The following is a 27,904-nucleotide window of genomic DNA, read 5'->3' as shown; positions in this document are numbered from 1 at the left end:
ATTTAATTCTGGCATCTTTTTGAAAAGCACTGTATTTGCATGAAAGAGTATAACAAAGATGCAAAAGTACTGATCTCTTTGGGTTTTGAAATGTTTTGCAGATTTTTGAAATCAGATGAAAAAGTTCACAGAAAGCACAAAATAACCTCCTTAACTGCATATGACATAAATGATGAACTCATAACTGATGAAGAAAAGAAAATGTTTGCACATCTGGCTTACGGCAGAAAATATCTGCATGTTGATCAAGAGTAGTTATAAGTTGGAAGGTGAGAAAAATGAAAAAAAAGAAGGATAAGGACTGTGGATCTGATTTTCAAATTTAGTAGAAAAGTGTGTTTCTCTCATGCAGTCGTGGAGATTTCCAAGTGCCGTATTCGGGAGTCAGCAGAGGGTAATGCCTCCTAGGAGCACAGCTGCTCTGTGCAAGCCACAGTACAAGCTGTCACATCAGGTCTGCCCGAATGTCACAGACCTTCGAGAACCTTTGGAGGTGCTATGGCAGGCAAAAAGTGGGGTCGCCAGACCTTGTGAGAGCCGTTGAGAACAGGCACATTGATTGCATCTTGAGGTAATTGAAGGTACGCGACTACTTCTTTTTTTTTTTTTTTTTTTTCCCCTTTTGAGCTGTTTTGCAGACTTAAAAGAGGAGGATCTGAGTCAGCCTTTTGGTAAGAGCAGTCCTTGAGTCAAAAGATGCATATTTTCAGTACTTCATAAAGACTTTGCCCACATAACAGGAGAACAGTGAGCTGCTTTTAGGCTTTTCTATTCTTTTGGTAACACGCTTGGAGTCGCGCTGAGTAATCAGATGATATGTGCTTAATTCATCTCGCTGTTAGAGGTCTTACTGGAACAAAATGGGAAAATGGCATGAGTACGTTTTAGGTTACTTCCTTTAGAAGTGGAATTTCAGTACTTTAGCTCGCTTCATGCAGAAATTACAGGAGCAATGGCTTTCAAATGTAGCTTTTACACAGAAAATCGGAAGTGATCTGAGTACCTTATTAACATATATTGCAGTACAAGTATTGCAGATGCCTTTAAACAGCTGTTCATTGTATCATATCTGGCTATTGGATCAAATAGCTGTCAACAAAATGTATTTTAAAATAGCAGCCTAAATTGCATTTGTAGGCTGTACAATACTGTTTAGATTTTTTGATTTCTCGAGACCAGAGACAAATTTCAGTTACTCTGCACTACCACGAGTTGCGTATTCTGATATTTATAATTGGAGATAGATCTATTCTATTACAGTTCCTTCTGCATACATCTCCCTTAGTTTTGCGGGTCACATATGGGTCAAAATCTGAACTATGGTTACTTTGAATTGCAAATTAATTGCAGTGAATAATTAACTATCGGAGGTTAGTAGGAAGATAGAAACTTCCAGGAACTGTGCAGCTGTGGATGCCTTTAACTTCCTAGAAACTATTTGGAGAACAACGACTGTTAATTATGGTAGCACAAGATATTTCTGGATATCATCACCAACAGATTTCATCGTCACCTATTGAACCAATGGAACATAATGGTATTTTTAAACTGGCAAGTCATGAAGACCTTATGCTTATAGAAAATAATCTTGCATTACCTGATTATTTAACTATAACGTTAGGACAAATGAAGTAGATTTATGGCTGGGGTTTGCAGTTTCAAAAGGTCATATTTAGAGAAATTCAGATCTAGCATGTGGAAGTGGCTTGGAATTTCTGTAAAGGGGAAAGATGTTCAGGCAATTTTTAGAGACCTATCTAAATGAATTACAAACTCAATATCCTAGCAATAAGCACAGAGCACATAAAAATGGAAAAATGTTAGACTCAACTTAATAAACTTTTGTTTTAGAGGGAAGAAAACATAGCACTGAAGTGAAAAATTTCTAAAAGTCAAGCAGAATTTTAAGACCTTCTCATACTATAAAGGATCAAATAGTAGATATGCTTTACCCATTTACATTTTTATAAGATCAAAGAAAAAAAGGAAATAACCCTTCATATAAGGATTGAAATAAGGTTGTAAGCAATCTTAGCAAGCCAGAAGCCAATTGAATAGATAGTATATCGTGTAGAAGATGCTAAACACAATGCAAAGTAAGGTATTTGCACTAATAAGTATGAAAATGAAAAGTATCCATGGTGGAAGGAAAACTCAGCTTAATTCACTGAGGTATGCAACTAGCTAATATCAGTGCTGGAATACTAAAAGCAAAAGTACTGGTGGGGGAAGTGGTGGTACTGAGGTAAGGGTTTATAATTCTCTCTTAAATAGTAAGTGGCATTATGCGATGTAAGAATAACGAGTAGTAGAGATGTTTAGGAGTGGAAAGAAAAGGTGATCTGAGCCATCTGTCTCATCTTGATCGAATGAGAGGCTCTAGGTGCATTCTGAAGGAAATTAGTGAAAGACAGGGAGGTAATGAAAAACTAGATAAAATACAAACTGGGTTATCTTTGATAAGGTAGGTTGCACAGGACTGACTTGATTTCTTTCTTTGTTACGGTAGCTAACTTTTTTAAGATAAATGCTTGTCTATCTGGACTCCAGGAAAGCATGTGATACAGTGCTAAATGGAAAATAATTATTTGAAGTTGAAAAGATGCAGATCAGTGGAAAAATTAAAAAGAGATAGCTAAAGAGTATATAACATGTTGGAATAAAAAAAGGAATCCAGCTGAAGGGTGATATTCATATGGAACTAAATCATATTATTTCTATAATGTGGTTGGAACTGAGGTAGAAAGCGGAGTGGGTTAGGTCATTAGAAGAGTTGCTTGATGAGAGAACTTGCAGATTTATGGAGGTTTTTGAGAGCATTATATGATGTGGTTCACATTATTATGCTTGGGCTTTCGGAGTTTACGATAGGGTTGCCTCTCGACTGTTGGAAATACAAAACCAGATGGCAGGTATATCAGGTAAGCAGTAAATGTGTATGATTATTAAACATTGGCAATGGAGTTTATCCTTGAGGTTTCAGAGAAAGAAGTAGTAGATAGTAACTTATGAAGTGGAAAGCAAGCGCTACCGTTTCAACAGAAAAATATGAATACTGTCATACAAGAGTCGTTGTCATTGTCATGTCATTGTCGTGTTCCCTTCATAAATGATGATTTCTTTTTTAATTCTACAAAATCATGTGTCATGTAGCAAAACATGGTCTTCCAAGATGGTAGATCAGAATATTGAGTTTGATGATCGCCCAGGTGATGCATTTTTAATGACACTATGGTCACTCACCATAGTCATTATGATAATTCAAGTGCCTGTTCACAACTACTTACACCTCTTCAACATTCTTCCACAACCATTAGCGGTCTTCTAATTGTTTGAAAAGGAGTCTGGGTACTTCAGTTCCCCCAGTGGTAGTTAAGAGATCTATGCATTTCTGCATTTGCATCCAGCTTTCAGAGTCTGTGGAAAATTTGCATTTGCATGAAGGGTTTTTTACCAGAAGAGGTTTTTCTATTTACAAAAACTGCAGAAAGAGATTTGGACATTTTGGCACTCTTATAATAGTATACTACAGCAGCTGTATACAGACGTGTGTGTGTGTGCGCGCGTGCATTTTTTCATCAAGGTAATGTCTTGAACCCACGTTAGGATAAAATAAAATGTTCTAGAAAAGTGCTGAAACATTTCTGTTACTCACTAGCATGACCAATCCCAAGTACAAAAGTTATCTAGTGAACCCAGATCAAGGAGGAGAAAGTTGAAATATATCAGTAAAATCCCTTCTTTTACTTTTTTTCCCCAGCATATAAAAACAGGCGCTCCAGATTTCTGTTCTGATTTGAAATTTGAGAAGACCTCTGCAATCATGCTTAGTTGCATCAGAACACTAGAAGCAAAATTATGGTTGTCAAGTTTCGAAATCTGTTGCTTTTTAGAAGATTTACAGTCTCTTCCAAGAAGATCAGCCCATTTGGACTTGTTTGGTCAAACTTAGTAATGGCAAAGTAGGGAAAAATAAACAACTAGTTCAAAATACAAGGTCATGTGCAGGAGGGTTAGATTCATAGGCTGCTTCCTAGAGACACAGCAAAATAAGAAAATTCCTCGGTAATAAATTTTAGCATTTTACTTAGATATGGCAAGTTTTTCCATTTGGAAAGCCTGAGTGTGTTTTTATGAGCAGAGGAATAAATATGCTTATAAAGTGGTTCAGATAATGCAGTGCCTATTATGTCTCATGCAGCTATTATATGTTCTTCTTTCAGGACTCTTCCTCCTCCTGTGTTTTTTTCTAGACACTTTCAGGGCTGTGAAAAATCAGGAGACAAATTTATACAGTACCTAGCACAGCGCTGCCTACTGCTCATGGAAATGTCTGATTTGCTCTGAACTGTAAATTCTAAATAATGATAAGTGGAATTACTGCTGTAATTATCTTGCTTTAGGGAACATTTGTAACTTGAAATATAAAGCCTGTCTGTTAGATAACATTTATCAGGAATGTTTCCTTAGGCATATTTTTCAGAATTGTATTTTATTGTTATCTCCCGCAAGATCTGACTGCACGGTCTGTGTTAGAGACAGGGAGAATAACTAGAACTGGCAAATGCCTTATAGGAAAGCTAGTGGAGAGATGAAAGATGAGCTTCCAGCAGCTGCAAAAAGGATATACACTTCAAGGGTGCCCTATAAGCCTTATAAAGCAATAAAGGAAGGAAAACAACATTATGAAGGGTCCCAACAGCCATAAAATTCCAAAAATGGCAAGGATTGCTTTCATTATATAAAGTGTTCGTTAAAGCTTTAAATAATGAAATAAACTCTGACTCTGAGAATGGAAACCTTCACTGTTAAGCCGGGCTCTGTTTACTTTACAATAATCCAGGCCATAAAAGTAGCGCTTCACAAATATTCCATTCTTGGGGAGCTCGGAAAAGCCCAAAGACCACACAGTTCTCCGGCTTCAAAGAACCAAAATCCTCGGCAAACCGTCTGAATCGCTGGCTTTCCGCCATGCCTCTGGCAATTTCCCCTCGTAGTAAGATTGTCAGAATATTAGAAAGTTTGAGTCAAGAAATCCAAAGGATTGTTTTCATTGGCTTCAATTAGGTGTTTGGGGGTTTTTTTGTGTGTGGGGGGGGGAGATTTTTTCTTTCTTTTTTTCTTTTGAAGTCCAGGCATATTTTGGGTTGGAAAAATGCGCTGAAGACTTTGAGCCCAGAAGGTAAGTGGGGAAACTGATGGAGCGATCTTTTGGGATTCAAGGTGGAGAGAAAAAATGTGTTCCATATAAAATGATTGACTACTGACCTATTTGTTTAAAAGCATAGAATTCAATTCAAAAGAAAAATTTAATGCATTGTAAGACAAAATATTGTATTTGTATATGAAGAGAACAGGCAGAAACGTATTTATTTGGAACAGGAATAATTTTGAAATTCTAAAAAAATGTATTTATGTTATTTTATCAGTACTAATATTGCTTATTTTATCTGTTAATAGCCAAATCTGTTTAAATATCTTTTCCTGAATTAGAAGCTATTTAGAAAACATAAGCTATAAAGTATACATGGAACAGTCTTCCTTATCTGTCATTGAAATTCAGCCATTTTCTGCTTTGCTTGCAAGATACAGGAACAAAATGTATCCGTGGGGGAAAAAAAGAATTCAGCTATATGTGGATAAAATTATCATTGAAACCTTTAAGCTACAGCGTATTCCCCTTAAAGGCATTTGAGCAGTCCTGTAATTTATGGTAGTGTTTGTAATGAAAGTATGCGAAAGCCATTAATTTTTCGGAACAGTGCAGTAGTTTACCGTTTGTTTCCTAATCATAGTTGTGATTAGTTTTCTAAGCCGCTAAGGGGGTTAAATATCTTTTTTAAAAGATACTGGAAAAGCAAACAGGTCCTGACTTACATATTTTAATGTGAATGTACGTGTTACGTGGAATAGACCTGATTTTTTGTTTTTGAGTGTAGTTTTTATACCTCTGTACTCGCACCATCCCAACTGAAATCCTTTGTCTCTGCGTATTTTTGGGCGACCAGACAGGGAGACTGTCTGCATCACGAGTGGGAGAAGCAAATGAGTCACCGTGCTCGTTATGAGGAGCTTTGTTTCATTCAAATCCCTCTTGCCAAGATGCTGACACTGAACTTGAGTCATCAGCAATAAACAAGTCTTACAGAAAATTGAATCTTCAGAGGGCAGAAAATTGTGGAGAAAGGAAAGGCGCTCACCGGCAAACTCTGTTTTAGTCCTAGTGCATTTGAGAGGAGTTATTGATTGCATTATTTCCTGTGGTGGAGTTTTCGTTAAGAACCTTAATCTAATTCAAAAGAAGTCTCTGAAATTTCATTTCAAAACATGCAGGTGTAGTGAAAAACAGCAGCATCAGTGAGGCTTTTGAGATAAGTGAATATTACATTGAGTTTTCACTGTGCTAAACAAGGTGACTGTAGTTCCTGTTTTTAGCATTTGCTTTTCACCTGTACTGCGTCCGGAAAGACTAAGAACCATAATAACTACTAGCATCTCCACCCAGAAGTTCTGCCTGGAGTTTGGGTTTTTTCTTTGTTTTTGTTAGGTATTCGATGTTTTAAGTATTCTTAGAAACTGAATTTTTTTTTATAAAATGTGTCTCAATATTTGCTTTTCGCTGTCTCTGTACCAGTAACACTTCCTTTACGATTCTTGCTATTAATTGGTTTAGTTGTGAGTAAATAGAGAACATTAAAACAGAAAAGTAAAGCACAACTATTGAACGTCTACTTAGATACATACAGTATTGCACTTTAATGAGCCCTTTGAAGCGTGTGCATATGGTATTTGTACGTTACAGTAGGATATTCTCAGTCATGCTCTGAGCTGAGGTCTGCTTGTGATGGTGGCAGTGAAAGGTTATCGGCTGACTTCAAGAACTGGAAAGCAGAGACAAATTGTTCAAAGTGCGAGGGCCCCATGTTCGTCCTGTGATCTGTGTTTTGGCGTCGGATACAGAGAATTCCTGACAAACCTCATTTAAGTCAATGGAAACCATGACCGTGAGCACTTCTGAAAGTCCCCTATCTACATGCCAACCTACAGGCTTGGAGGTCTGCGTTTTAGGCTTCCAACTTAGAAAGCGTTGAACTTCCTTTGTGCATGCACATATGAGTAATGGGTGATGGACAGGGCGGTCCGCTCAGCAGAGGTAACATTAGCGTGCAGTTATGGGACACTGCAAATATCAGATATAGTATAATAAGCATGAACTTTTATCAGTGATAAACCAAAGTATGAATATTTACTTCTTTCAGATTCAGTACATAATAGTATGAGCAGATAGGAGATTCTGTTTAAGTCTTTACATAGCAAAAAGGAAAGATCTGGTGAAATTCATTTTGTTTTTCTATATCATATCATTTTCTTTTACTTGAATAAAGGGAGTTCATGTACCTAGGTAACACTCCATCAAGACTGTTGCCACATGTTTGCGTTCGGCTAGTGATCATAAATCACCCAATAAATATTTCAGTTGGAGAGGAAGGTGTACAAATATAGCTACTTTACCTTAAGCAGTCCACTTTCATGAAAGCAGCATAGCAGCCCATTTGTCTATGGCACCAATGTTTCTAACCTCTGTCAGGGCTACACTGTTTAGAGTTTAAATACTTTAAAAAGGCGGTAATGTATAGAGATTTCTCATGTGGAAGTGTTTCGTGCTTAATTAAAGAAAACAGGAAAATGCTAAAAAGTCATTTTTTTCCTGATTAGCCACAATGTGCCTTTTTTTTTTTTTTTAAAGATGTAATTCCATGGTGTGGCTGACTTGCTGAGAGGCCAGGAAAGGGGGTAGATAATGGGAAGGACTTCACCGTCTACTTGCATTTGTTCTAACTCCTCAAAATGTCATTTACAACGTGGAATATCCTAAGTAGCTCCCTCTTACCTGAGAGAGTCCCTTCCTTGCCTGTACTGTCGTCGCAGCCCCTTGACTGCCTTCCCCCTGCTTTTCCCAGTGATCTCTATAGAGCAGCAGAAGTGTAACACTGATGAAGGAAGGAGAAAATACCATTGCAAAATTTCAGAGAAAGCAGAGGGTATAACGCAGACAGTAACAGTTGTGGGGAGCACAGTCGAATGAACTTGCAGTACAACACAGCTTTACTAAATATAGTTACTGAATACTTGTTATGCGTGAGTGTCAGGGTAGGAGAGCGTTACGTCTGCAGCTCGGAAAGCTGCCACCGTAGGCGGGCACAGCTCGAGATAGGGATGGAGTTGTGCAGTGCTGGAGCCCCGTACGGGTCCCATCTGCCCCAGCAGCCTCTTCCCAGGCTTCTGCTTGGGAGCTGCTAATCCGAGGTGCTACCTTGCAGCTACCTGCCATTACACGCCGGCATCTTGTCCCTGGGAGACTCAGCCCAAAAGCTCCCTGCAGCCGTGTGCTCCTTCTGCTCCTGAACGTCCTTAAAGCTGGAGTCGCTTTGCCACCGCTCCATCCATGGCCTCGCCTTTCTCCTGCTGCTCACCCTGTCCCCTGCCTGTCCCGCTCAGGGGGGTGTGACCCTCCATGTTGCTCCGTGGCCAGGACATGACGGACAAACGCTGGCAACAGCATCGCGAGCAGGAAGGTAGAGAGCACTGATGTGGTGAGAAAGCCTAAGTCTGTCGGGGCTCTGAAGAGCTGCATGTAGTAAATAGAGCAAACCCATATAATGTCTGCTTACAGGAGGAGCAAACGGACACGAGGGATGCGATCCTTTTCCCTTCTCTCCTTGCAGGTGGACTTGGCATACGTGCAGCAGAGTCCTGAGGGGGCCACTCGCTTTTTAAGAGAAAAAGGGTTAATTAAAAAGGGAAAGATAGTACAAACTTTGTTTTCTCAAGGCAGGGAAGTATAGTCCATGGAACCCAGTCGATACTCTCAGAGAAACAAGCTGAGTATTATACCATGAAAGAACAGGACCTAGGTGAGCCTAACTAACCAGAATGTGTTATTTCTCATGTGAAACTTAATTTAAAATTATCACGTGTTTGCAAAGGAACACAGGATGTAGACCAAAGGTCTTAATACTGTGTTTAGAAAACTTGATGAACAGTAATTTACGACGAGAGCACAATTTCAGCTCACTTGACTTTGGGAGAGTAGTATAGCAGGAGCTCACACTAGGAATTCAAGACAGCTCTTTAATGCAGTAGTTTTACATACAATATTTTAGTGGTTAATCAATTACTGTTCATATTCTAAAGTCAGTGAACGCGAAACAACATGAAATTTAATCCTGATAAATAAAACATTTCTATGTGTGTCCCCAGACTATATGATGCAGTTGACTTCCTTCCACCTCCGAATTACAGTACTGACCCTGAAATGAATAGTTTAGTGATTTTATATTTTGCTTCCACATGTTTTTTAGATTTGGTCGCCAGGGCAATGGTGCACATGATTTTTGAGAGATAGTGATGATTTTACATTATTTTGCTGTTGGCGCCTGGAAGTTGAAGTATTTTCATAGTGAATTGTCTCAGAAAATCATTTTATACTTTGCAGAAATAAACACATTTTACATTAAAATCTTTTCCAAGGTAACACCTATAGTTACTGTCTTTGATTTGTGAGAAGCTGATGATTACAATGGAGAGGGAGCTTTTTCTTCACTGGTAGGAACATATGCCAGAAGTATTCAGAAAGGGAAGAAATGTGCTTACAGAGTCAGTGGGTTTGAACTTTAAAAAATTTGGTCCTCTTGCCAAGTCTGGCACTTCTTCTTTGAGTAAATATGGGACAGTTATCATTTGAAGTGCTTCTCCCTCTCTTTCTTCATTTAAAAACACAAATATTTTAGCTGACTTCCTTTGTAAAGCAGATTGAGATACGGCAACATGGAGTATAGGTGTTATTTTAAGTGATATTTTTTAATTAGGGGCAGGAGGTTGGCTCAGGACATGGGCAGAGAGGCATAGAGGGTTTTGCCTCCTTATTACTTGTTGGAACCACCCCCAAGAAAGTATCCTTCATCAAATAGCAACCGTTACCATTTGAAGGGGTTTTGATGTAGTTATATTGATTTCAGACCAGCCCACAGAAAGCTCTCGCTATCATTTGCTGCTAATTTAGCATCCATTTACCAGAGTGGCTGGGATTTAAATGAGCATGCAGCCCTCTTAGCAAATGGTCTCTTTACGTCAAGGTTGAACACTGGACTGGAAAACAAGAGGAAACCTGCCCTGCTGTAGAGACCTGCTTGTTCCTGCCAAAGCGCTACTTATTTTTGTGGTTTCTCCCCTTGTAGGCAGTGAACCTCTTGTGACTGTGCAGGGCCGGTGTTGCAACCTCTTTAACTGCGTGACGAGTCTCACAGTAGCAAGAACGGTTACTGAAGGGGCAGGCACTGTGGTGCTTCTCATTTGTTTAGTGTCTAGCCTAGCTTGCATTGGATTTAATGCATACATACAGGTGTGTACACACATGCACACACATTTGGAAAGAAGAATTTGGGTATTTGAGTTATACATGAATGAGTATTTTAACTACTAACTAGAGATCTAGGGCTTCAGAGCCAAGTCTGTATCCAAACTTCAATGGTCAGGCCTCTCTCCCCAACTCTAGTAAGACTGAAAATACGTATTTTGTCCTACCTATCTAATTATCACTTTCTTTTAGAAAGCTTTTACAGAAAAATTATTTTTAATGCTTATATTAAAAGAATAGTTACCTGAGGAAATTACAGACACAGTTGAAGGGTCACATAAATTGAATTTAAGAAATTCAACCATTTGTCTCCACATTTTTTAAGAGATTTTTGGGAAAGTCAATCAAAGAGTATTTATGGTAGTAGTTTCTAATGGATCTGTGGCGGTTTTGTTTTTTTTTTTCCTTTCCCTCGGTACTGCTTAGAAATTCAGCTGAAACATTTATATTACAGAAATGATATAGCAGCAGTTTCAGCTCTTTTGTGCCTTACATGCTTGATTAGAAAAATCCCATTAATGATAGAAAATGCTAATCAGTAATGTGTTTTGCCAGCCACCGCAGGCCCACGCGTTCTATATAATCCATTGTTTATTAACCTAATGAAGGTCATTGTAGCTTGTGAAAGCTTGTGTGACAGCATATCAAAATGGTTTTAAAACTCTGTGCTGCTGGACTCCAGTGCCGGAATAAATCGAGGCTGGGTATTTACTTGTCAGAATGGTTCTAGCGTAAATAAGTTTTTTTTTCTGGGCGGAATGATCATACTGTGCTTTCATTTGTTCATTATAATTGTCAAGACAGACAAACAGCGCAGTGGTGGCTGAGCTGATGGTGCTGCCGTTAAGCAGCTAGACTCTGTCTTTATTCATGTCTTACTGATTTTCCTTTTCTTTTTTTGGCAGGTGACATCACACAGAAGGGATATGAAAAGAAGAGATCAAAATTAATTGGGGCTTACCTGCCACAACCTCCTGGTACGTGTATCTGTGCTTGCAGTATATGAAGATGTCAAGCATATTGGTAGTTGCCACGGTAGAAATCTGCATCTCTGAAGAAATATATGTGGCAGAAACAAAGCTATTGTTATGCAGAAAAAGCTTATTCCATCCATTTTATGTATATTCTTTTATATATATACATATATATATATATATATGTCTGCTTTGATGTGTGTGCACATTTTTTACATATGTTGCTGTGGGTTTGCCAGTCATGTCTCAGAAATAAAATCAGCCTGGGCTCCTCAGAGAGCCATTGTTTATTATAAGTAATGCAAAAATAGAGAGGAAAACATAATATCCTGACTCATTAAGACCTAAACCAAGTACAGTTTTCTAAAGAGAGATATGCATGAGAGTGGAGGAGAACCTGATAGCTTTGTGCCTTTCTCCATTCCAAGGTTTCCTGCCCAAATCTGCCTTCTGAAGACACTAGAAAGAACAGCAGCATCCCCAGAGTTCAGCTTGTCCCGCGTACCCATGAGTGAACCACTGCTCCTTTAGGCAGGGCTGATGTCTGTGTTTGCGGTGGGATGCAGGTGCTGCTTCACTTGCCCAAAGATGTACAGAAATCTTCAGGCTAAAATTAGTAACAAATAATTTAATGGTTTATTGAAATTATTTCATGTATATATTTATGAGAGAGAGATATCAGAGACAAGAAAAGAGCTCTGAAGAGACACTGAATCCTGAGGCTGAATGTGCAGTTATACGTATCACTGGAGGCCTCCATGTTGTGATTGCCTCCCAAGCTGCTGCTGGGGCTCCACCTGGGCTTAGCTGTCCTCTGAGGCCTGTTTTTATTGCAGGCCTGGGAGCATAGTTCCCTTTTTCTTATACAAGAAAAAGGTGCAGTTTATGGTGCAGTTGATGGTTTTCTGTTTAAACTGCTCCTGTGTAGTGGTACACTTGCTACCTCCATAGCAGAATGTTATTTTGGGGGCTTTGGATTTCACTTGATCTGCTCCACTGCCGAGAGAGCCACAAAAGAAAGAGATCAGTGTTATGGACACCTCAGTTTTCAGATGTGACATAGCCTGATTTGAGGGTGACGGTGACACTTCCTAGCTGCTGGGAGGCATTAGGAAATGAAACAAACCCAGTCAACAGAACTGTAGTCCCACAGGTGGAATTATTAAATGTCTCTGTATTCATCATTCTGGCTAGATTACCAGAGCTCATACAATAGTCTTCACAGGATGTTCTCCTGAGACTTCCCTAGGTTTACGGAGTTACCGAGAGACTGTTACCTCACAATAATCCTCAACCCAGTGGTGTGATTGATAGCAGTATTTTATTTTCACAGTTAGTTGTATCTTCATACAAGAAAACACAGCAGAGAACGCATAGTCTTCTGGTGAAACTGTGTTGTTGGCCGAAGCTGCTGAGGATTTATTGTACATATAAGGATAAAACAGAGAAGGTAGAGAACCCACTGAGGTTTATCCTTCAAAGTCTCTGTTGTAATATTGAAGTTTTCCAGTCTAAGGAGGAGCAGAGAGGTCTCTGTAAGTCAGTCTATGGTGTCTGCAAATCCATAGGGGGGCCCATTCAATAATTTAAAGAGGTCGTGACTGAGGAAGTAGCTGATTTAGTGCTGTTTCAAAGTTGGGAAGAAACTGAGTAGATGTTTTTCACTCCACCAGTTCCTATAAAATCCTACACTGGGGAGGGTGGGACATGGGTGAGCGAAGGAAGATTAAGATAGGAAGGAAAGGGAAAGAATACTGTCATATTGTCCACTGTTCTCTTGTACATACATCAGTCTCGATCATTTAGCTGATGGCTAAATGCATTATTTGATTATAGTGGAAAGCATTACTTCCATTGTATCGAAGTATTTTCAGCTGGAAACCGGTATTATTTGTGCTTGGGTCTTTGCCGTCTTTGTAGTTTTTGTTTGTTTTGTTTTGTTACCTATTGGACAAAATTTGAAACACTGCATTTTGGTATTCTCCTTGTAAGTCTTCACTCACCTGAATGGCTTGAGGTCCGTGCTCACTAGGAAGGGGGAGATGAATCCTTTCCAAGAGGGAGTAGGATAATGAAACAGATGCTGCCTTTTGTAAGCCTCTGTTAATATCTCTGAACAATTGCAAAATTACCGAATCAGTCACTCATTTGTTTGTTGTAATCAGTTCTGATGGGGAACTGCAATAATTTATAAGCTTTGGTATTAGGTCTTGCTATTAAAAGGGAAGCGATGTTTTAGAAATATTTTTAAAATGGTGAGGAAATGGGCATGGCACCTTTGCTGGGGTTGAAGGCATTGGGGAAGGGCTGGGATTTGCACTCTGTGGCTGCGTTCACCAAACTGAAAGTAAATCCAAGGGCAGTTCCCCACTGTTTCCACATCCAGTCCTCTCACTGCGCCTTTGCTAACATTACTAACGCCAATGTTGGCAGAGTGGACCATCGGCCCTCATTGGCTCCGTGAGTGTCCTGTAGTGTCTGTGCGTGCGTGTGCGTGTGTGCTGTACTGCATGGGGGCAGCCGCTCCATTCGTTGCTGTAACAAATGTAAAAAAACTAAACATGAATTAATTAGTTTTTTTCAACTTGTTACAGCAGCGAATGGAGCTGCCGCGGTACGGTGTAGACTGCAACACAGTGAAGGAGCTGCAAGAAGAATGCTCCGCACTGCCAACATTGGTGTCTGTGACATCCGGGAAGCGGCCGCTAGAGAGCGAGCAGCCAGCACAGCAGGAAACCGGCCTCTCTTTTATTTTCGCTTTGGTGAGCACGATGAATGTATCTTTTCCAGTCCATATCTGTCTGTACCTGTGCCTCATCTGAAAGCCTCTGGTAGATGCCTACATCAATAGACTAGTTTAGGAACTGCCAGTGAAAATGTAGGAGAACTGAAGGACAACACCTAGAAGGCCGTTATCAACCTCTGTTTGCCTAAGGCTGAAGCGATGGGAGGCAGAGAGGAATAATCTGTCTCAGTATAAGATGTGAACATGTTAACGTGTATCTAGCTTCCATCGCACCAATACTTCGGAGGACGTTTCACAAAATAAGTTGGCAAGACACAGGAAGGCATGTGTTTCTGGTTGCCTTTTTGGCACCAACTTGTCACAGACCTCTGGACAGGTCCCAGCATGGAGACCATCAGAATCATGCGGAAGCTGTAAAAATCTAAGGACCCCTAATTCCACACTCGTACAAGTAGAGAACTCTTCCTGAACTCGGCTCTTACCCAAACCATTTCAAAGACCCACTTCTAGGAACAGGCATTAGGCTGTAGGAGCAGACTGGTGGAAGGACTTTCTGCAGTGACGCTTGTCTGCAATGTGGACAAGTGGGGCATGACCCCAGCCATGCCTATGCAGCAGAGCCCTTCAGTGGACATCCATCATGCCTTCTGGGGGTGTCCTGTGGCTGATGGCAGGCAGACAGCCTGTTCCTGCTCCCTGGGTTTGTAGCAAGGATTTATAGACCCCTTCCAGACGACAGGTTTTCTCTTGCCAGCCATGTGGGTGCACAGAGGATGTCACTCCCTTGCCTGTGTGCTTGAGCACACTCCCACCAGGCGGTCCAGAGGCGGTGTAAGAGATGGCTGGATAGAAGATAAGATTTGCAGTTCTGTCACTACAAAATATACCTGTAAAAGTATGATACCTCCCGCCCCTGACGCACCCATCCAATCTCATTTTCAAACATATTTGGTATTAAATATAGAGGGAATCCATATCAGACTCTGCACTATGTTGTTTGTCCTTCTCCTCTTAATATGGGGCTGTTCTAAGGTTCCCTCTGTCTGATGCGAGTAACCTTTCCTGCCCCTGTTATCCTTTTTGTAAAATGAGAATGACTAAATTTAAATGGAAATTTCAGGATTAGCAGAATTAATGATATAAAACCATTTAAGTGCTAAATGTAGGCAGTGGAAGGACTGAGTATATACATGTGTATAAACACATTCATGCATTGATATATACCAGAGGTCTTTATTGCGTTTCTTGGGATGCTATCATTTTAGAAAAAGGGTAGCTGTTACTTTTCAGGAAGGGATATGTCCCTAATCCAAAGAGGGGAACTGTGCAGCCTTGTGGCTGTAGCTCTGTCAGGTGGTGTGGGAGTTCACTGTTAGGCTCCCTGTTTTTGGCAGGAAAATCCCAGAGAGCAATATTGTCACGTGCCATGCAGCAAACGTGCATGAATCTGGCTGAACAAGCTGAACATGGAGGACTTGCTGGATCCACTGCACATCTGCAAGTCGACTTTGCAGTGCCTGCACACTAGGGCTGACACATCCAGATGCTGCACAGATGGCACAGAAGCAAAGGACATTTATAGTCTTCCAGCCGGGCTGTCTAACATCCAGAAACCGGGAACAGATACGCTGTATTTGGTAGTGTTAATGGGAGAAGGGATAGGGGAGCCCCCTTTGTCTTTTCTGTTAAATTCCCACCTGCTTTAACTTAGGGAGACAGAATTACAGTTTTGTTTCCTCAACGCACTTTCACCAGGATGTCAGTTTGTAGGTGGAGGTGTTCCGGGCACAAAGTAATTTTTCCTTTCTTAACAAGTTCAGATGTCAGACATCTGAAAATAATCGTGAATCTGGACCTTTATGTCTGCATATGCATCCCAATCTGTCTTGTACTGTGACCTTTCTTTCTCTTACTGCCTCTGTAGAGGAGGACTCCTGACAGCCGATAGCTGAAAGAATAACCACTTAAACCGGCATTTATTTCAGAATAATTTTCTGAAGATTTTCTTGATTAGATCAATCAGTCAGTTCTGGATAAGATAACATGTGGACAGCTGGATGTGTGCTATTAAGAGCAGCCCTCCCTGGAAGAAAAATAACTAAATTACCTGTATCCCTCACAAGCTGTGTTTTTGCCCAATTTGCTTCCAGCATTTTGCAGGAAATTTGATTATTTATTCACAGAACAGAGAGATGATGTTGTTATCAATTAAGCTTTGCTTCTAACAGTTTAGACATGGATGGTTCCTTCTCCCTTAATCAAGTGCTGTGTCTACACGAGATTACTTTCTGTAATTTCCCGTCACTGGTACCACCAGTGTAGCTCTATTTGTAGTGTAACCATGCAGACCAGTCACCAGTGCTTTATTTATTATGGCTAATAAACCTGTGAGATGCAGTGTTTAAAAGGCACCCGCTCCTCCTTTCACAGGTCTCAAGACAGAAGGCTGCATCTCCCATGGCTTGAGCCGCAGCAGCGCTAGGGAGGGGAGGAAATGTCAAGCTATGTAGAGCAGTGAAGATTATTAGTAGATTGCCACGGAAGATTCCCTTACCTTATAATGAAGTAATTTGCTGTAGAATTAAAGGAAGCAATTTCTAGATCCTCTATTATTAACATGAAAAATATATATTTTTATATATCTATAAATGTGTGCATAGTATGTGTGCATACATTTGCTTTTGACTCTTACTGCTGCTAGCCCTTTGGGCCGGGAGAGTAAACATGTCAATTATAATTTCATTTTCCCTTCCACAGACTAATAAAACATTATTTGAATTGCAAAGAATGCAAGGAAATGTTTAAACACAACTTGATTCTGGAATTGAAATAAAACTCACATATTCACTCTATCAATAATAACTAGTATTCCTAAAACATCTGCCTTCCTAATTCCCAAGGTCTTAGCAAGTGATAACCATGACGACGTATTTCAAAGCATACCTGTAAATTAAGAATATGGGTCTCACTGAAAGGCATATGCATTGCACAGCTCATGGATGCGTTTTTGAAAACATCATGGCAAGTTTTTACAGATGAGACTGTGGCACACAGATGAGTGTTTAGCAAGTCTTGTTTGTAAAAAGTGTTTTTGGTTCGAATGGTTTGGATGCCTTACAGAGCCTAGTTTGGTGACAAAGGGAAGTTCTGAAAGCATCAGAAAATTACTGCTTGGAGCCATCACTGAGACAGCTGGGCTACTGCTTTGCTTTTGCCATGCTGATTGAGAGCTCATTTATTATTTTAAGCATTCTTCATTTTATGATGTCGCCTCTGTTTCCTGTCTTGCAGTAAGACCTCGTAACATCAAACCTTCTTCAAATGCAGAGCAAAAGGTATTTTCATTCAAAGACTTTAGAGTATAATTATAAGACAAAAAATGGGTGGAAGGGAAGAAATGAGAACGCGATGAAATCAGTCAGTGCACCACTTAGTAATATGAGCGTTGGTTTCAGCACTCAGCATGATGTTTGTTTTGGGGTAGTTTTTTTGGTACACACAGAGTCAGAGGCTTTTTTTTAAGGAATTTGAAGGAGAACTTCAGTGAAATATCTTGTTGATGCTCATGGAGAGTGTGTCTGAAACATAAGCAAATAGGAGTAAACATGAAGGTCTAAAAATCTGACAAACAGGTGAGAGAAGATCGATTAGTCAGAGGTGAGCACTGATGGGTAGAAAGGAAATACAGCACTGAGGGCTTTGAAATGGCTTTTAAAAAGTTCGTGGATGATGTAACAGAGGAGAAAGAGCCAGTGGAGGCCTGTGAAGAGCTGGGCAACACTCTTATAATGAGAAACTACTAGAATTTACCACAATGAATGTACAGGTCTGAGGCAAATTAGATTTGTTGAAGGCTGAAAGGAGGATGTTACGCTACTTGCAGTGTGAGTCGACGAGTGCATTGGTAAACGTGTTAGCTGTGTGGATAGGTAGTCTTTTTCTACATGCTTTCCACTAAGAATCTTCAAATCTTACGCTGAAGCTGTAGGCCAGTCTGGAGAAGATTGAAATCAAAGGTGGCATGTGAACTGCAGCAGTGGTGTGAGGTCCACCGAGACTGATGTAGGGGGAAGAAGAAAAGAATCCCACATTAGCTATACTAAGCTTGAACTGAAGGCTTAACGCTTGCAATGCTGAAAAGCAAGGTCAAGATTTTAATTTGGATAGTGTTTTCATCACTCAGCTTCGCTTTTAAAGCAGAACGGGCAGTCATTGCATAGAAGCTCAGGAAATAATTTGAATTGAATGTAAATACTATTTTTTAAACTGCACCGCAAACACTACTTGCCTTTCCTCCCACCAGCCCCGGAGCTGCTAGGTTTGTCCTGTAGCTATATCCTCTGGAGTCCTACACTGTAGATTAGTTTTAGAATAATAAATATAGCCTCTGTCTAAGAATGCCTTCTATTTCTTGTCGATTAGACATTTCAGCTTTTAAACGTTTTTAGATTCAAAATTTCGACACAGTCATAGGAATAATAGATACATCAAAGCAACTTGTCAGCTGTCATTAAGGAAACAATTGTCCTCTGTTGGAGAGGGCAATGCAGCTATTGCCACATTATCTACACTTAGCACTACAATTTAACTGTAGAAAAAAGCAATAAAGACTGGAAGGGAGGAACAAAGAGGTGAAGGGGAAAAAAGGAAGGAAGGAGGTGAAGCCTGCTTCCAGCCGACAGTTTTGTGTCTTCCATGCACTTAAAAATGCAACTAGCCAACCTGCAGTGCATTGCTTAAATAGCTTTCCTGTGGCTCTTCAATTTGTAGATCGATACAGTAAAGATATAATCCAGCTTGCAGATTAAGATTTCTATATTGTTATACATATATTAAGCTGTCTACCTCTGAACTTGGTATTTAAACTTCCAATTCCATCTGAAGAGACACAGTTACTTCAGTCGATGAAACCTAGAGAGCTTTTTAGCTTATTCCAAGGTAGGCATCTCCACCGGCCACCTGCCTAGCTCTCCAGGCTTTACTGGGCTCACTTAGTTGCCCGAACATAGGCATCTAATACTCTTCAGCATTTCCTAAGGCGTTAGAGACATCTGCACGCAGTGGGCACGTGGGAAGCAGGACTTAAAGGGGACGCGTGCCCTTCTGGTCAAGCTAGGTATCATACACCGCAGCATCTAAAAGGACATTGGCCTCCTCTATTCAGACTACTGAATGCTGGCCTAGGTTTCCATTGTTCGTAATGGAGGCTTAGCTTAACACCTTCTTGTAAACATCTAAATATAGGTGTCTTAATCTGCTAGCTGAATCCCACATTAGCTGCGTTACATAAAAGAACTGATACTTTTGTTAAGAGCCTGGCTGCGTGCTCTAGTGCATCAGCTGCATCTTAAGTGTAATGTGATAAGCATAATGCACTGATTTCTCATCCTTTTATATCAAATATCTGTGGTCCAAGTATGTGTTTCTAATACATATTTTGCTAAAATTCTTCATGACTGGTAACAAGTCATAGGTGCTCATAATACCTTCTACTTTAGATGCAAGACTGGGGTGAACTGTTGCATTGTTAAGAGGGATGCTAGTTTGAGAGTGACTATAGTTGTGCCTGTCTCCAGGGCACAGGAGTGACGGTGACAGTTTTCTTTTATGAAAGCCATTTATTGCTCTTCTGCCTCTTTAAATTTAGGAATTGATCCAGGTCTCAATTCTCTAAGCCTGTTATGGCACCACTTCCACTCTTTCACAAATACATTTCAGTGAAGCTGCACTTGAACAAGCATTAGCACTTAATCACGGACCCGGTGTGTTGGCTGTGAAAGCTATCAAATTTGAGCGCTTAGTTATATTCAGAAGTACAAGCGCAAAAAAGCTGCTTGTTACCGCATGATGTTGCTAGAGCCTTCATGGAGGCGAACAGTTCTGCTGTTAACGCCGCTTTGCTGTTTATTGCAGCACTTCACTGCTGTCCCGGCAGTCGTTATTCTGTGTGGCTTCCGCTCCTGCCCCTCGCTCGGCAATGTCAGCCGGCGGGATGTGAGGGCTGTGTGCCATGAGCTTTGCTGCGCGGGGGGCCAGTGCTTGGAAAGCCAAGGCGACTGCAGGCTGAGCAGGCTGCTTCGTACTCCAGCCCTTTTAGGAAGGAACCATCGTGAGGCTCTTACTGCATCTCCAAAGTGAGGATACGCTTTGTGTTTTCTCACGCAAAGGGTCTTAGCACTGCGAGAGGGCTCTGCACGGATCGTTGGTGTAGTTTCTGCTCTGTATTATACGGCAGCACTGACTTCCCTGTGTGGATCGGTGCTATCACAGAGCCACGTTCACGTGTGCTGCTCTGTGTTTGGGTGGGGGGGTTATTCCCTGTTATCATATTTATGGGAAAATGGGAAGCAAACCCATCAAATGATCTCCCGAGCTCATAAAAGAAGAAGATAATTTGATGCTCTCGTTTACTTCGCTGCGGCCTCGAATGTAGTGTAGGAAGTTGGGGCTGTCCCTTTACTTACTGTAAAAAGAAACTGCATATTACTGCATTGTATCAGAAGAAACTTATTTTAAATAAAACCAAATACAACATAGGAGGGAGAAAAATTAGTTAAAATGACTGATTTTTAAGATTAGATGAGAAATTTCTGTATCTGTAGTAAGAACAAGCTGCAGTTAAATTGCTGTGATGGACTGGAGGAGGGAAGAGCCTTTTATACTTTTCCAAAGTGACAGTGACCATGTTATTACCTGGCCAGTTGGACGTCGTGCCCTGGTCTGCAACAGCAGGGTCGCCCTTTGAGGCTGCCTCCTATGCACTGGCTGCCTGGGGCCTTGGAAAAGGGCTTTATTCACTGTGTGCTGCTGCAGAGCAAGAGATGGAGACTGCTGGGGGGTCTTATAGCCGTGGGCTGGCATGAATTTTGTGCAGTGGCTTTCAGGTCCACCCAAAAGCTTTCCCTCCTACAGCACATCTTTACCTCTTTGTAGCTGATGGTTTTCCTCATAGAGAATTTAATTCCTCCTCAATGTTTATAAAACCTATTGCACGTGGTTTTGGTGTTGGAAGGGTGCATTTAATTCCTTTCTTTCTTTATAATCATATTGTTGCACTTCAGTAGCAACACCTAACTTATTTTTGCTTGTCCTTCTCCATATGCCATCACCCTACACAAGTAATTTGTTGTGGCACCGCTTTACTCACAAGAACTCTGTGACACAAGAACAATTTGGGGTGCTTTTTATGTTTGTTTTTTAGGATTTAAAAAAAGAATGTAATTCCCAGGAGGTATTTGATTACTGTACAGTAAGACTAACAAAACAGCTAGTGATTGAGGGATGTATACTGGAGGTTAGAATCCTGAAACAGGGCTTTAATCTTTTGAAAGTTTGATCAAAATTAATTTTGTTTTAATTGTGCATTGCTGGTTCTCAGGGTAACCCAATAAGGAAAGGAAAAACACTAAGTATACAAATGAGGAGAAAAGATTTCTTCTTTTATTTTGATACTTCAGAAGTTAAGTTTGCCTGACTAAAAGAATATAAAAGCTAGAGAGCAAGTGAAATTACATAGTAGTACGATGTGGAGATAGAGCAGTTAAATGAAGACATTTTATTTGAATTAAGAATATGAATTACTAATTGCAATCTGGCTATAGGAAAAGCTAAGGATTCACTCTTAGTCTTTTATATTTCTAGCCAACCAGACACTTCCCCTCAAAATCGAAACAGAAGTGGCATTTCTGATACTGCAAAGATTTAAGAGGGAGAAGCTGTATTCTGAGTTCTGTTTCTGCATCACAAAGGAATAAACGTACAATGCTAACTTTTAAAAAGATGATCATCATTTTTAAAGAGTCCTTTGAAACATAACTAGTACTCATTGAGAATCAGCGCTGCATTTTTTGTTGTTCTGTATTTCACACAAAAATTCTTATTTTCCCAAAAGCAAACTGTTACCCCTTCCCAATAAGAAGGCATTGAATAGTTTGGAAATAGTAATGGAAAGTTTTTTTATATTGTGCTCAAGTAGAAAAATATGAACACATTTCCAGGCATTGTTTTGTTGAATCCAGTTTTAATTTATTAGTCAGTCATTTGAATATTAAATTAATTATTAATCATGTAGTTAAATAATTTCATTAAAACTTTTCTACTGTCTGTCCATCCTAAGTGCAAGAGGCCTGTTTTGCTTCTGTCCCTGCAGTTACCCAAAGTTTGTAATTATTTTTTAAAGCCAGAAAATAATAAAAAATAACACAATTTATTTAGACACTTCTGTTACTCTGTCCCTATGAATCACAGTGCCTCTGTGTTTTATTAGATCTAAGTTAAATGCAGTACTTCTGGGCTTGCTTACTCAGGTTAATCTATGGAAAAGAACGAAGTAATGTGTTTTGCCACTAAATATTACTGATTCAGGTTTGCCGCCTTCTCCCATTGTCTGTTCAAATTTTCCTGCTTAAGTTTTTCACTTTACTGTTCTCCGGAAGTTGGGAAGTAACGCTGGTTTCTAGAAGTGTGTATATACAACGCTGCTGTCATACTACTAGTATCTTTGAAGCTGCCTTCAAGAAAATCTCTTAAAAAAAAACATGCAAGACAAAGGGATGAAGACAAGATTAAAAAGAGGATGTTTGAATCTTAAATAATGGATGTCTAGGCCTGGCATACAGAGATGCTGCAGGTACATATTATAAAGCTGAGATATTTACATTATTTTGCTGTAGTAGATTACTCTCAGACTTTGGTGGTGCAGCTGTTGTTTACTTTCTGGCCCTTGATAACTGAAGATGCTAATAGATATTATATAGTTCCCTTCCCTCAGAGTATCTAATTTTTGTAGCTTAATATTGTGTTTTCCTCAACTGGTATCATCAAACTGCATGAGATTTTGTAGACACATATATAATGCAAACTAGCTAAGTCTTCTTAGGAATTGTTTTTAATCAATTGCCAGGAAAGCCTGAAGATCCAGTGCAACAGTATTCCATTTATTAGCACATTAAAATATTTCCTGAATACTACTTCTTGAACAGTCAGCTGTATGAAAAAAAACATCAAAATTGCAGGTTGTATGCTCTTGTTATGGTGTATATGATCCTGGAAAGAAGGTGTCTTAGGCAAAGCCAGGCATATAACTGCACCAGTAGAGCTGACCAGAGGAAAGTACTATTTAGTCAATTGAAATTACGAGGTTTAGCAATTGAACATTCACTTTCTACTTCTAGTGCATACTGGGCTCCTCCTGACTGAGAAGTTTCTGGAATCAAATCAGAATTAGTTTCTTTTTTTTACTTTTTTTTTTTATTAATACAGGGGTGGACCAGGCACTACCACAAGAACGTCGAACTCCTGTTACTCCGTCCTCTTCCTCTCGATATCACCGTCGAAGGTCCTCAGGGTCACGGGATGAGCGCTATAGATCGGGTGAGTAGAACTGACGGCCACAGAAGTAGAATGAGAAGTGGCTGGTTTTATTCTTTCCTTTTTAGTACAATTTTGTTTATACTCTTCTAATAATTGCATGTGGGAAAGATCCATTATAGGAATATAGAGACACTGTCCAAGCATGCAGGGGCATCATTACCAAAGCCAAAGCCAATTGGAGTTGAATCTGGTGAGAGATGTGAAGGGCAACAAGAAGGGCTTCTATAAACACATCAGTCGCAAAGGAAGGCTAGGGAAAATGCAGATCTGCTGCTGAATGGAGCAAGGGACCTGGTGACAAAGGACACAAAAAACTGAGGTACTCAATGCCTTCTTTGCCTCTGTCTTTACTGGTAAGACTTGCCTTCAGGAATCCTAAGTCTTTGAGACCAAGGGGAAATCTGGAGCAAGGAAGACTTACCGTGAGTGGAGGAGGATCAGGTAAAGGAGCATTTAAACAAACTAGAAATGCACAAGTCCACAGGACCTGACAAGATGCACCCACGAGAGCTGAGGAAGTTGGCCAGTGTCATTGAGAGAGCACTCTGGATTATCTTCAAAAGGTCATGGGGACCGGGGGAGGTTCCGGAGGACTGGAAGAAAGCAAATGACACTCCTATCTTCAAGAAGAGCAAAGACGGGGATCAAAGGAACTACATCTTGATTGCAGGGAAGATCATGGAGCAAATAATCTTGAAAGCCATTTTGAAACAGATGAAGGACAAGAAAGTGATTGAGAGTAGTTTGCATGGATTTATGAAGGGGAAGTTGTGCTTGACCAACCAGATGATAGTCTTCCATGATGAGATAACTGGCTTGGAGCATGAGGGGAGACATATATGTTGATTTTAGTAAGGCTTTGGGCACTGTCATCCATAACATTCTTATTGACAAATCATTGAATATGGGCTAGATAAATGCATAATGAGGTCGACTGAAACCTCACTGAACTGCTGGGCTCAGAGGGTTGTGATCAGCTGCCCAAAGTTCAGCTGGACACCAGTCACTACTGGTGTACCCCAGAGGTCGATACTGGGTCCAATATTAACATCTTCATTAATGACCTGGAAACTGGGATAGAGTGCACCCTCAGCAAGTTTGCAGATGATAGCAAACTGGAAGGAGTGACTGATGCACGAGATGGTTGTGCTGCCATTCAGAGAGACCTCAACAAGCTGGAGAAACGGGCAAAGAGGAACCTCATGAAGTTCAGCAAAGGGAATTACAGAGTCCTGCACCTGCAGAGAAATAACCCCATGTTCTTGTGCCGGGTTGGGGCCTGACCAGCTGGAACGCAGCTTTGCAGAAAAGGCCCTGGAATGGCAAAGAAGGCCAGAGATCCTTTCCAAACTCAACTGTTCTGTGATTCTGTGAACACCACTGAATTTTGTCATACTGATTCTAATTTGGCAAATACCGGAAGAAAAATATTTAATTGGAACTATAGCAAGTTGGGAGCATGACTATGCCCTAAATAGAAGCACTGATAAAGAGAAGATAAAATTAATTTTAGAGCTGAACAAAAGGGTCAAATCTCATTTTCAGATGAACGAGATCCAAGCCTCCTCATGATGTTGTCCCAGATAAAACAAAAGGAAGGAAGTGACTGGTTTATAAGCAAAAGAAAATTGAGGTTCTGAAACTTCTTTCCTCCTTTGAAGGTGTATACAAGGAGTGTTACAGTATGAGCTCCCTTCTCAAATGATGACCAGAGGCTGGTTTGTCTGCCACAGCCTCTCTCGCAGCTGCCGGGTAAGGCAGCTGCGGGGAACAGCGCCCATGAAGCACTGTGACAGAGGACCCTTGCAAGCGGGGAGTTATGAGCCAGAGCCTGATGGTTGTGGGGGGATGTGGAGGAGCCGACTGTGGAACTTCTGGGTTGTGTTGGAGGAGAGAGACGCATCTTGCTGGAACAGACAGATGCATTGTGCTGACACAAGTGGAAAACACTGTAGAGAACTCCTTACTAAACCTTTTGCAACATATCACTGTGTCATTCCATTAGTCAAAGAGCTTGCCAGTCCTATTTAAAGGAAAATGAAACAATAAATGTTGGCAAAGAAAGTTAATGTATGTCCAGGCCATTCTGATAAATCTGAAAACTCCTTTCTCCCCTCCAAAACCTCAAATTCATACAGTAGATGCTGCCAGATTTTTCTTTGAATAGTGGCCATGTGATCTGCATAATAATTCCTTGACATACAAACTTCTATAAGCTGCTCCCACATTACACTAAAAATTGTCTGATTTCTACCCACTGTTTTTAAATAGGTACAAATATTATTCTTGGAATTGTCTTGCTCATGGGTGTGCAACCCGTGATCCTCACAACCCCAAGCCCTGACTCTTGCAAGTAGTTCTGTTAAGAACACTTAACTGTGCATTGAAAGTGGTCTCCTGCAGCTATGCTTGCCATTTGTAAACTTCAGATTTTGAGTCGGTTTGGGGATGAGGGAAAGGAGACATCATGCACAACTTCCCTGTATGTCTCTTCTGATGCCCCAGGAGTGCTCTCATAGCTGTTGCTTCTTCTTGGTTTCAGTTGCTGCTTGCTACCTTAAAAGGAAGGCATGAGAAAATAATTTAATTAGTTCTTCTTAGGGAAGCAGACTAGAGGGGAAGAACTGAAAGATTGCCTGCCTGTGTTATGTATGATCTATCAATCACTGTCAAACTGCTGAATTCTGCCTCCTACTAACCCGTCCTTATGAGCCTTCCCCTACTATTCCTTCCCTTTTGGAACAGCACCTCAGTTTCTACATGTGTTCAGAAACATACACTTGGGTACAGCTCTTCAAACTAAGCCATTACCCCTTTTTACCTCGTGCCTTCCAGCTCTCTTTTGCTTTGATGACTACAAGCCCTTCTGCACTGTAGCTAACGCGCCGACACTAGAGTTTACCATGCTGATTGGTTTTGTCTCATTGTTGTGTGTGTGCTTGCAGGTGTGCAAAAGGCCTTCCTTTGTATATGTGTATCCATTTATTGTCTTTATTCAAACAATCCCTGGCTTAGGAAATTTAAAATCTTATTCTGCATATGTTCCATGAATAGCACATGCAGTCCTGGCTTAGGAGTAGGGCTAAGTGATGTAGTAATATACATAAATAATAACCGCACAGACTGTGTTGATGAGAGGAAGAATATGAAATTGAGAGCAAAGAGTTGCTTGTTGTTAGTGAAGGAGTCTAATCTTAGGAGAGTCAGGATTATGCTGTAAATTTTGATCTCCTTTGCTGGTCTGAAAACATCCTTGGTGTTAAAACTGGAAAGCTTGACAGTGTTGTTGGGGCTTATGGCAGGGCTTTGAATTCCTACATTGATTGCTGTATAACGTGACACCTCAGCAAAATAAGCCCCCGAGCTCTCCAACAAATTGGTTTGAACAGCTAGCAAGTCTTTGTTCACTCAAACAAAAACTATACATAGCAAACGTCTGCAGAAGTAAATGTAAACTTGCACTTCAATTTTGAAAGTTTATCAAATAAATCATTTTCTTTAGATTTCATTTTTAGGAGCTTTACTAAGATACATTGCAATGTTCCTATTCCAAATTACATTTTCCCCTTCTATATATTGCTCCTGTGAGATCAGAAGTCCATTTCTGTCTCGATCTCGTAAGTCATACTCTCTTTTACTGCAGGTTAGGAAATTTTAAGTCAGATTTCTTCTTGGTTATCTTGTCTTCAGTTTCAGATTTGCTGCAGTTGGAAGCTTTTGTTTAGCTTGCTGTTCTGCTGTGCTTAAGACTTCAGCATCTCTGCTCTGATCATAATACAATTATTAAATCCTAGTTGTTACCCAGTTTCAGTGCTTGTTATCATATTTGGCATATCTTCTTGGAAAAGGCCCAAAACAAAATGAATATGCAGTCTTTAACCAATAAGTAATTCACTTCTAGGAAAACATTTCCCTTCCTTAGTTTTTGCACAATTTATTTCAATTAACATTGAAAACAAATCCTCTACTCCAACTCTGATCAGATCAAAGTCCTGTTCTGCCTCTCCTTTGTAAGGTTTTCCTAATTGGAAGCTTAACATCCTGAGAGTCGTCCAACTCTCCTTCCATGCCTTTGCTTTTTACATAAATTTAGATGTCAGCAGAGATTGTTTAATGAACTCTCTTTGGAGACTCAAAATCATTGCTGCCACTATTATCACCTTCAACTTTTGCTCTTTTGTTATGGAAAATGTCAGACTGTGACATTTTAAATCCCTACCTATTTTCTCACTGCAGTCTTTTTTATTATTATAATTTCATTAATGTTGTAAGAGAGTTTTTCAGCACTATAATTTTGAAAACCGGATTTTCAGGATTTTTATCTTCTAAATAAAACTGACTCTGAGTTTATGGAAGGTAATTTTTTCCCTAAATTTTTATAGTATATTTTGCATA

The 27,904-nt window shown here is 40.2% G+C and overlaps 1 protein-coding gene across 7 annotated transcripts in view; it reads left to right on the top strand.

Moving 5' to 3' along the window:
* DIP2C (disco interacting protein 2 homolog C) overlaps nucleotides 1-27,904 on the top strand; it is a 337,417-nt gene that overhangs the window by 174,319 nt on the left and 135,194 nt on the right. For 3 of the 7 annotated variants that reach the window (XM_068934309.1, XM_068934310.1, XM_068934307.1), the window contains exons 2-4: nucleotides 11,323-11,394; nucleotides 13,986-14,153; nucleotides 23,399-23,509. In XM_068934309.1, the coding sequence (XP_068790410.1) occupies nucleotides 11,323-11,394; nucleotides 13,986-14,153; nucleotides 23,399-23,509 (351 nt within the window). Of the gene's footprint in view, nucleotides 1-8,881; nucleotides 8,916-11,322; nucleotides 11,395-13,985; nucleotides 14,154-23,398; nucleotides 23,510-27,904 lie in introns of those variants that run through there. The other 4 variants (XM_068934312.1, XM_068934314.1, XM_068934311.1 and 1 more) reach the window with 3 other exon arrangements.

This window comes from Struthio camelus, chromosome 2 (assembly GCF_040807025.1).
Source record: "Struthio camelus isolate bStrCam1 chromosome 2, bStrCam1.hap1, whole genome shotgun sequence".
In the NCBI taxonomy this organism is placed as follows: Eukaryota; Metazoa; Chordata; class Aves; order Struthioniformes; family Struthionidae; genus Struthio; species Struthio camelus.
The sequence above is the reverse complement of the archived record's forward strand: the minus strand, read 5'-3'. Positions and strand labels throughout refer to the sequence as shown.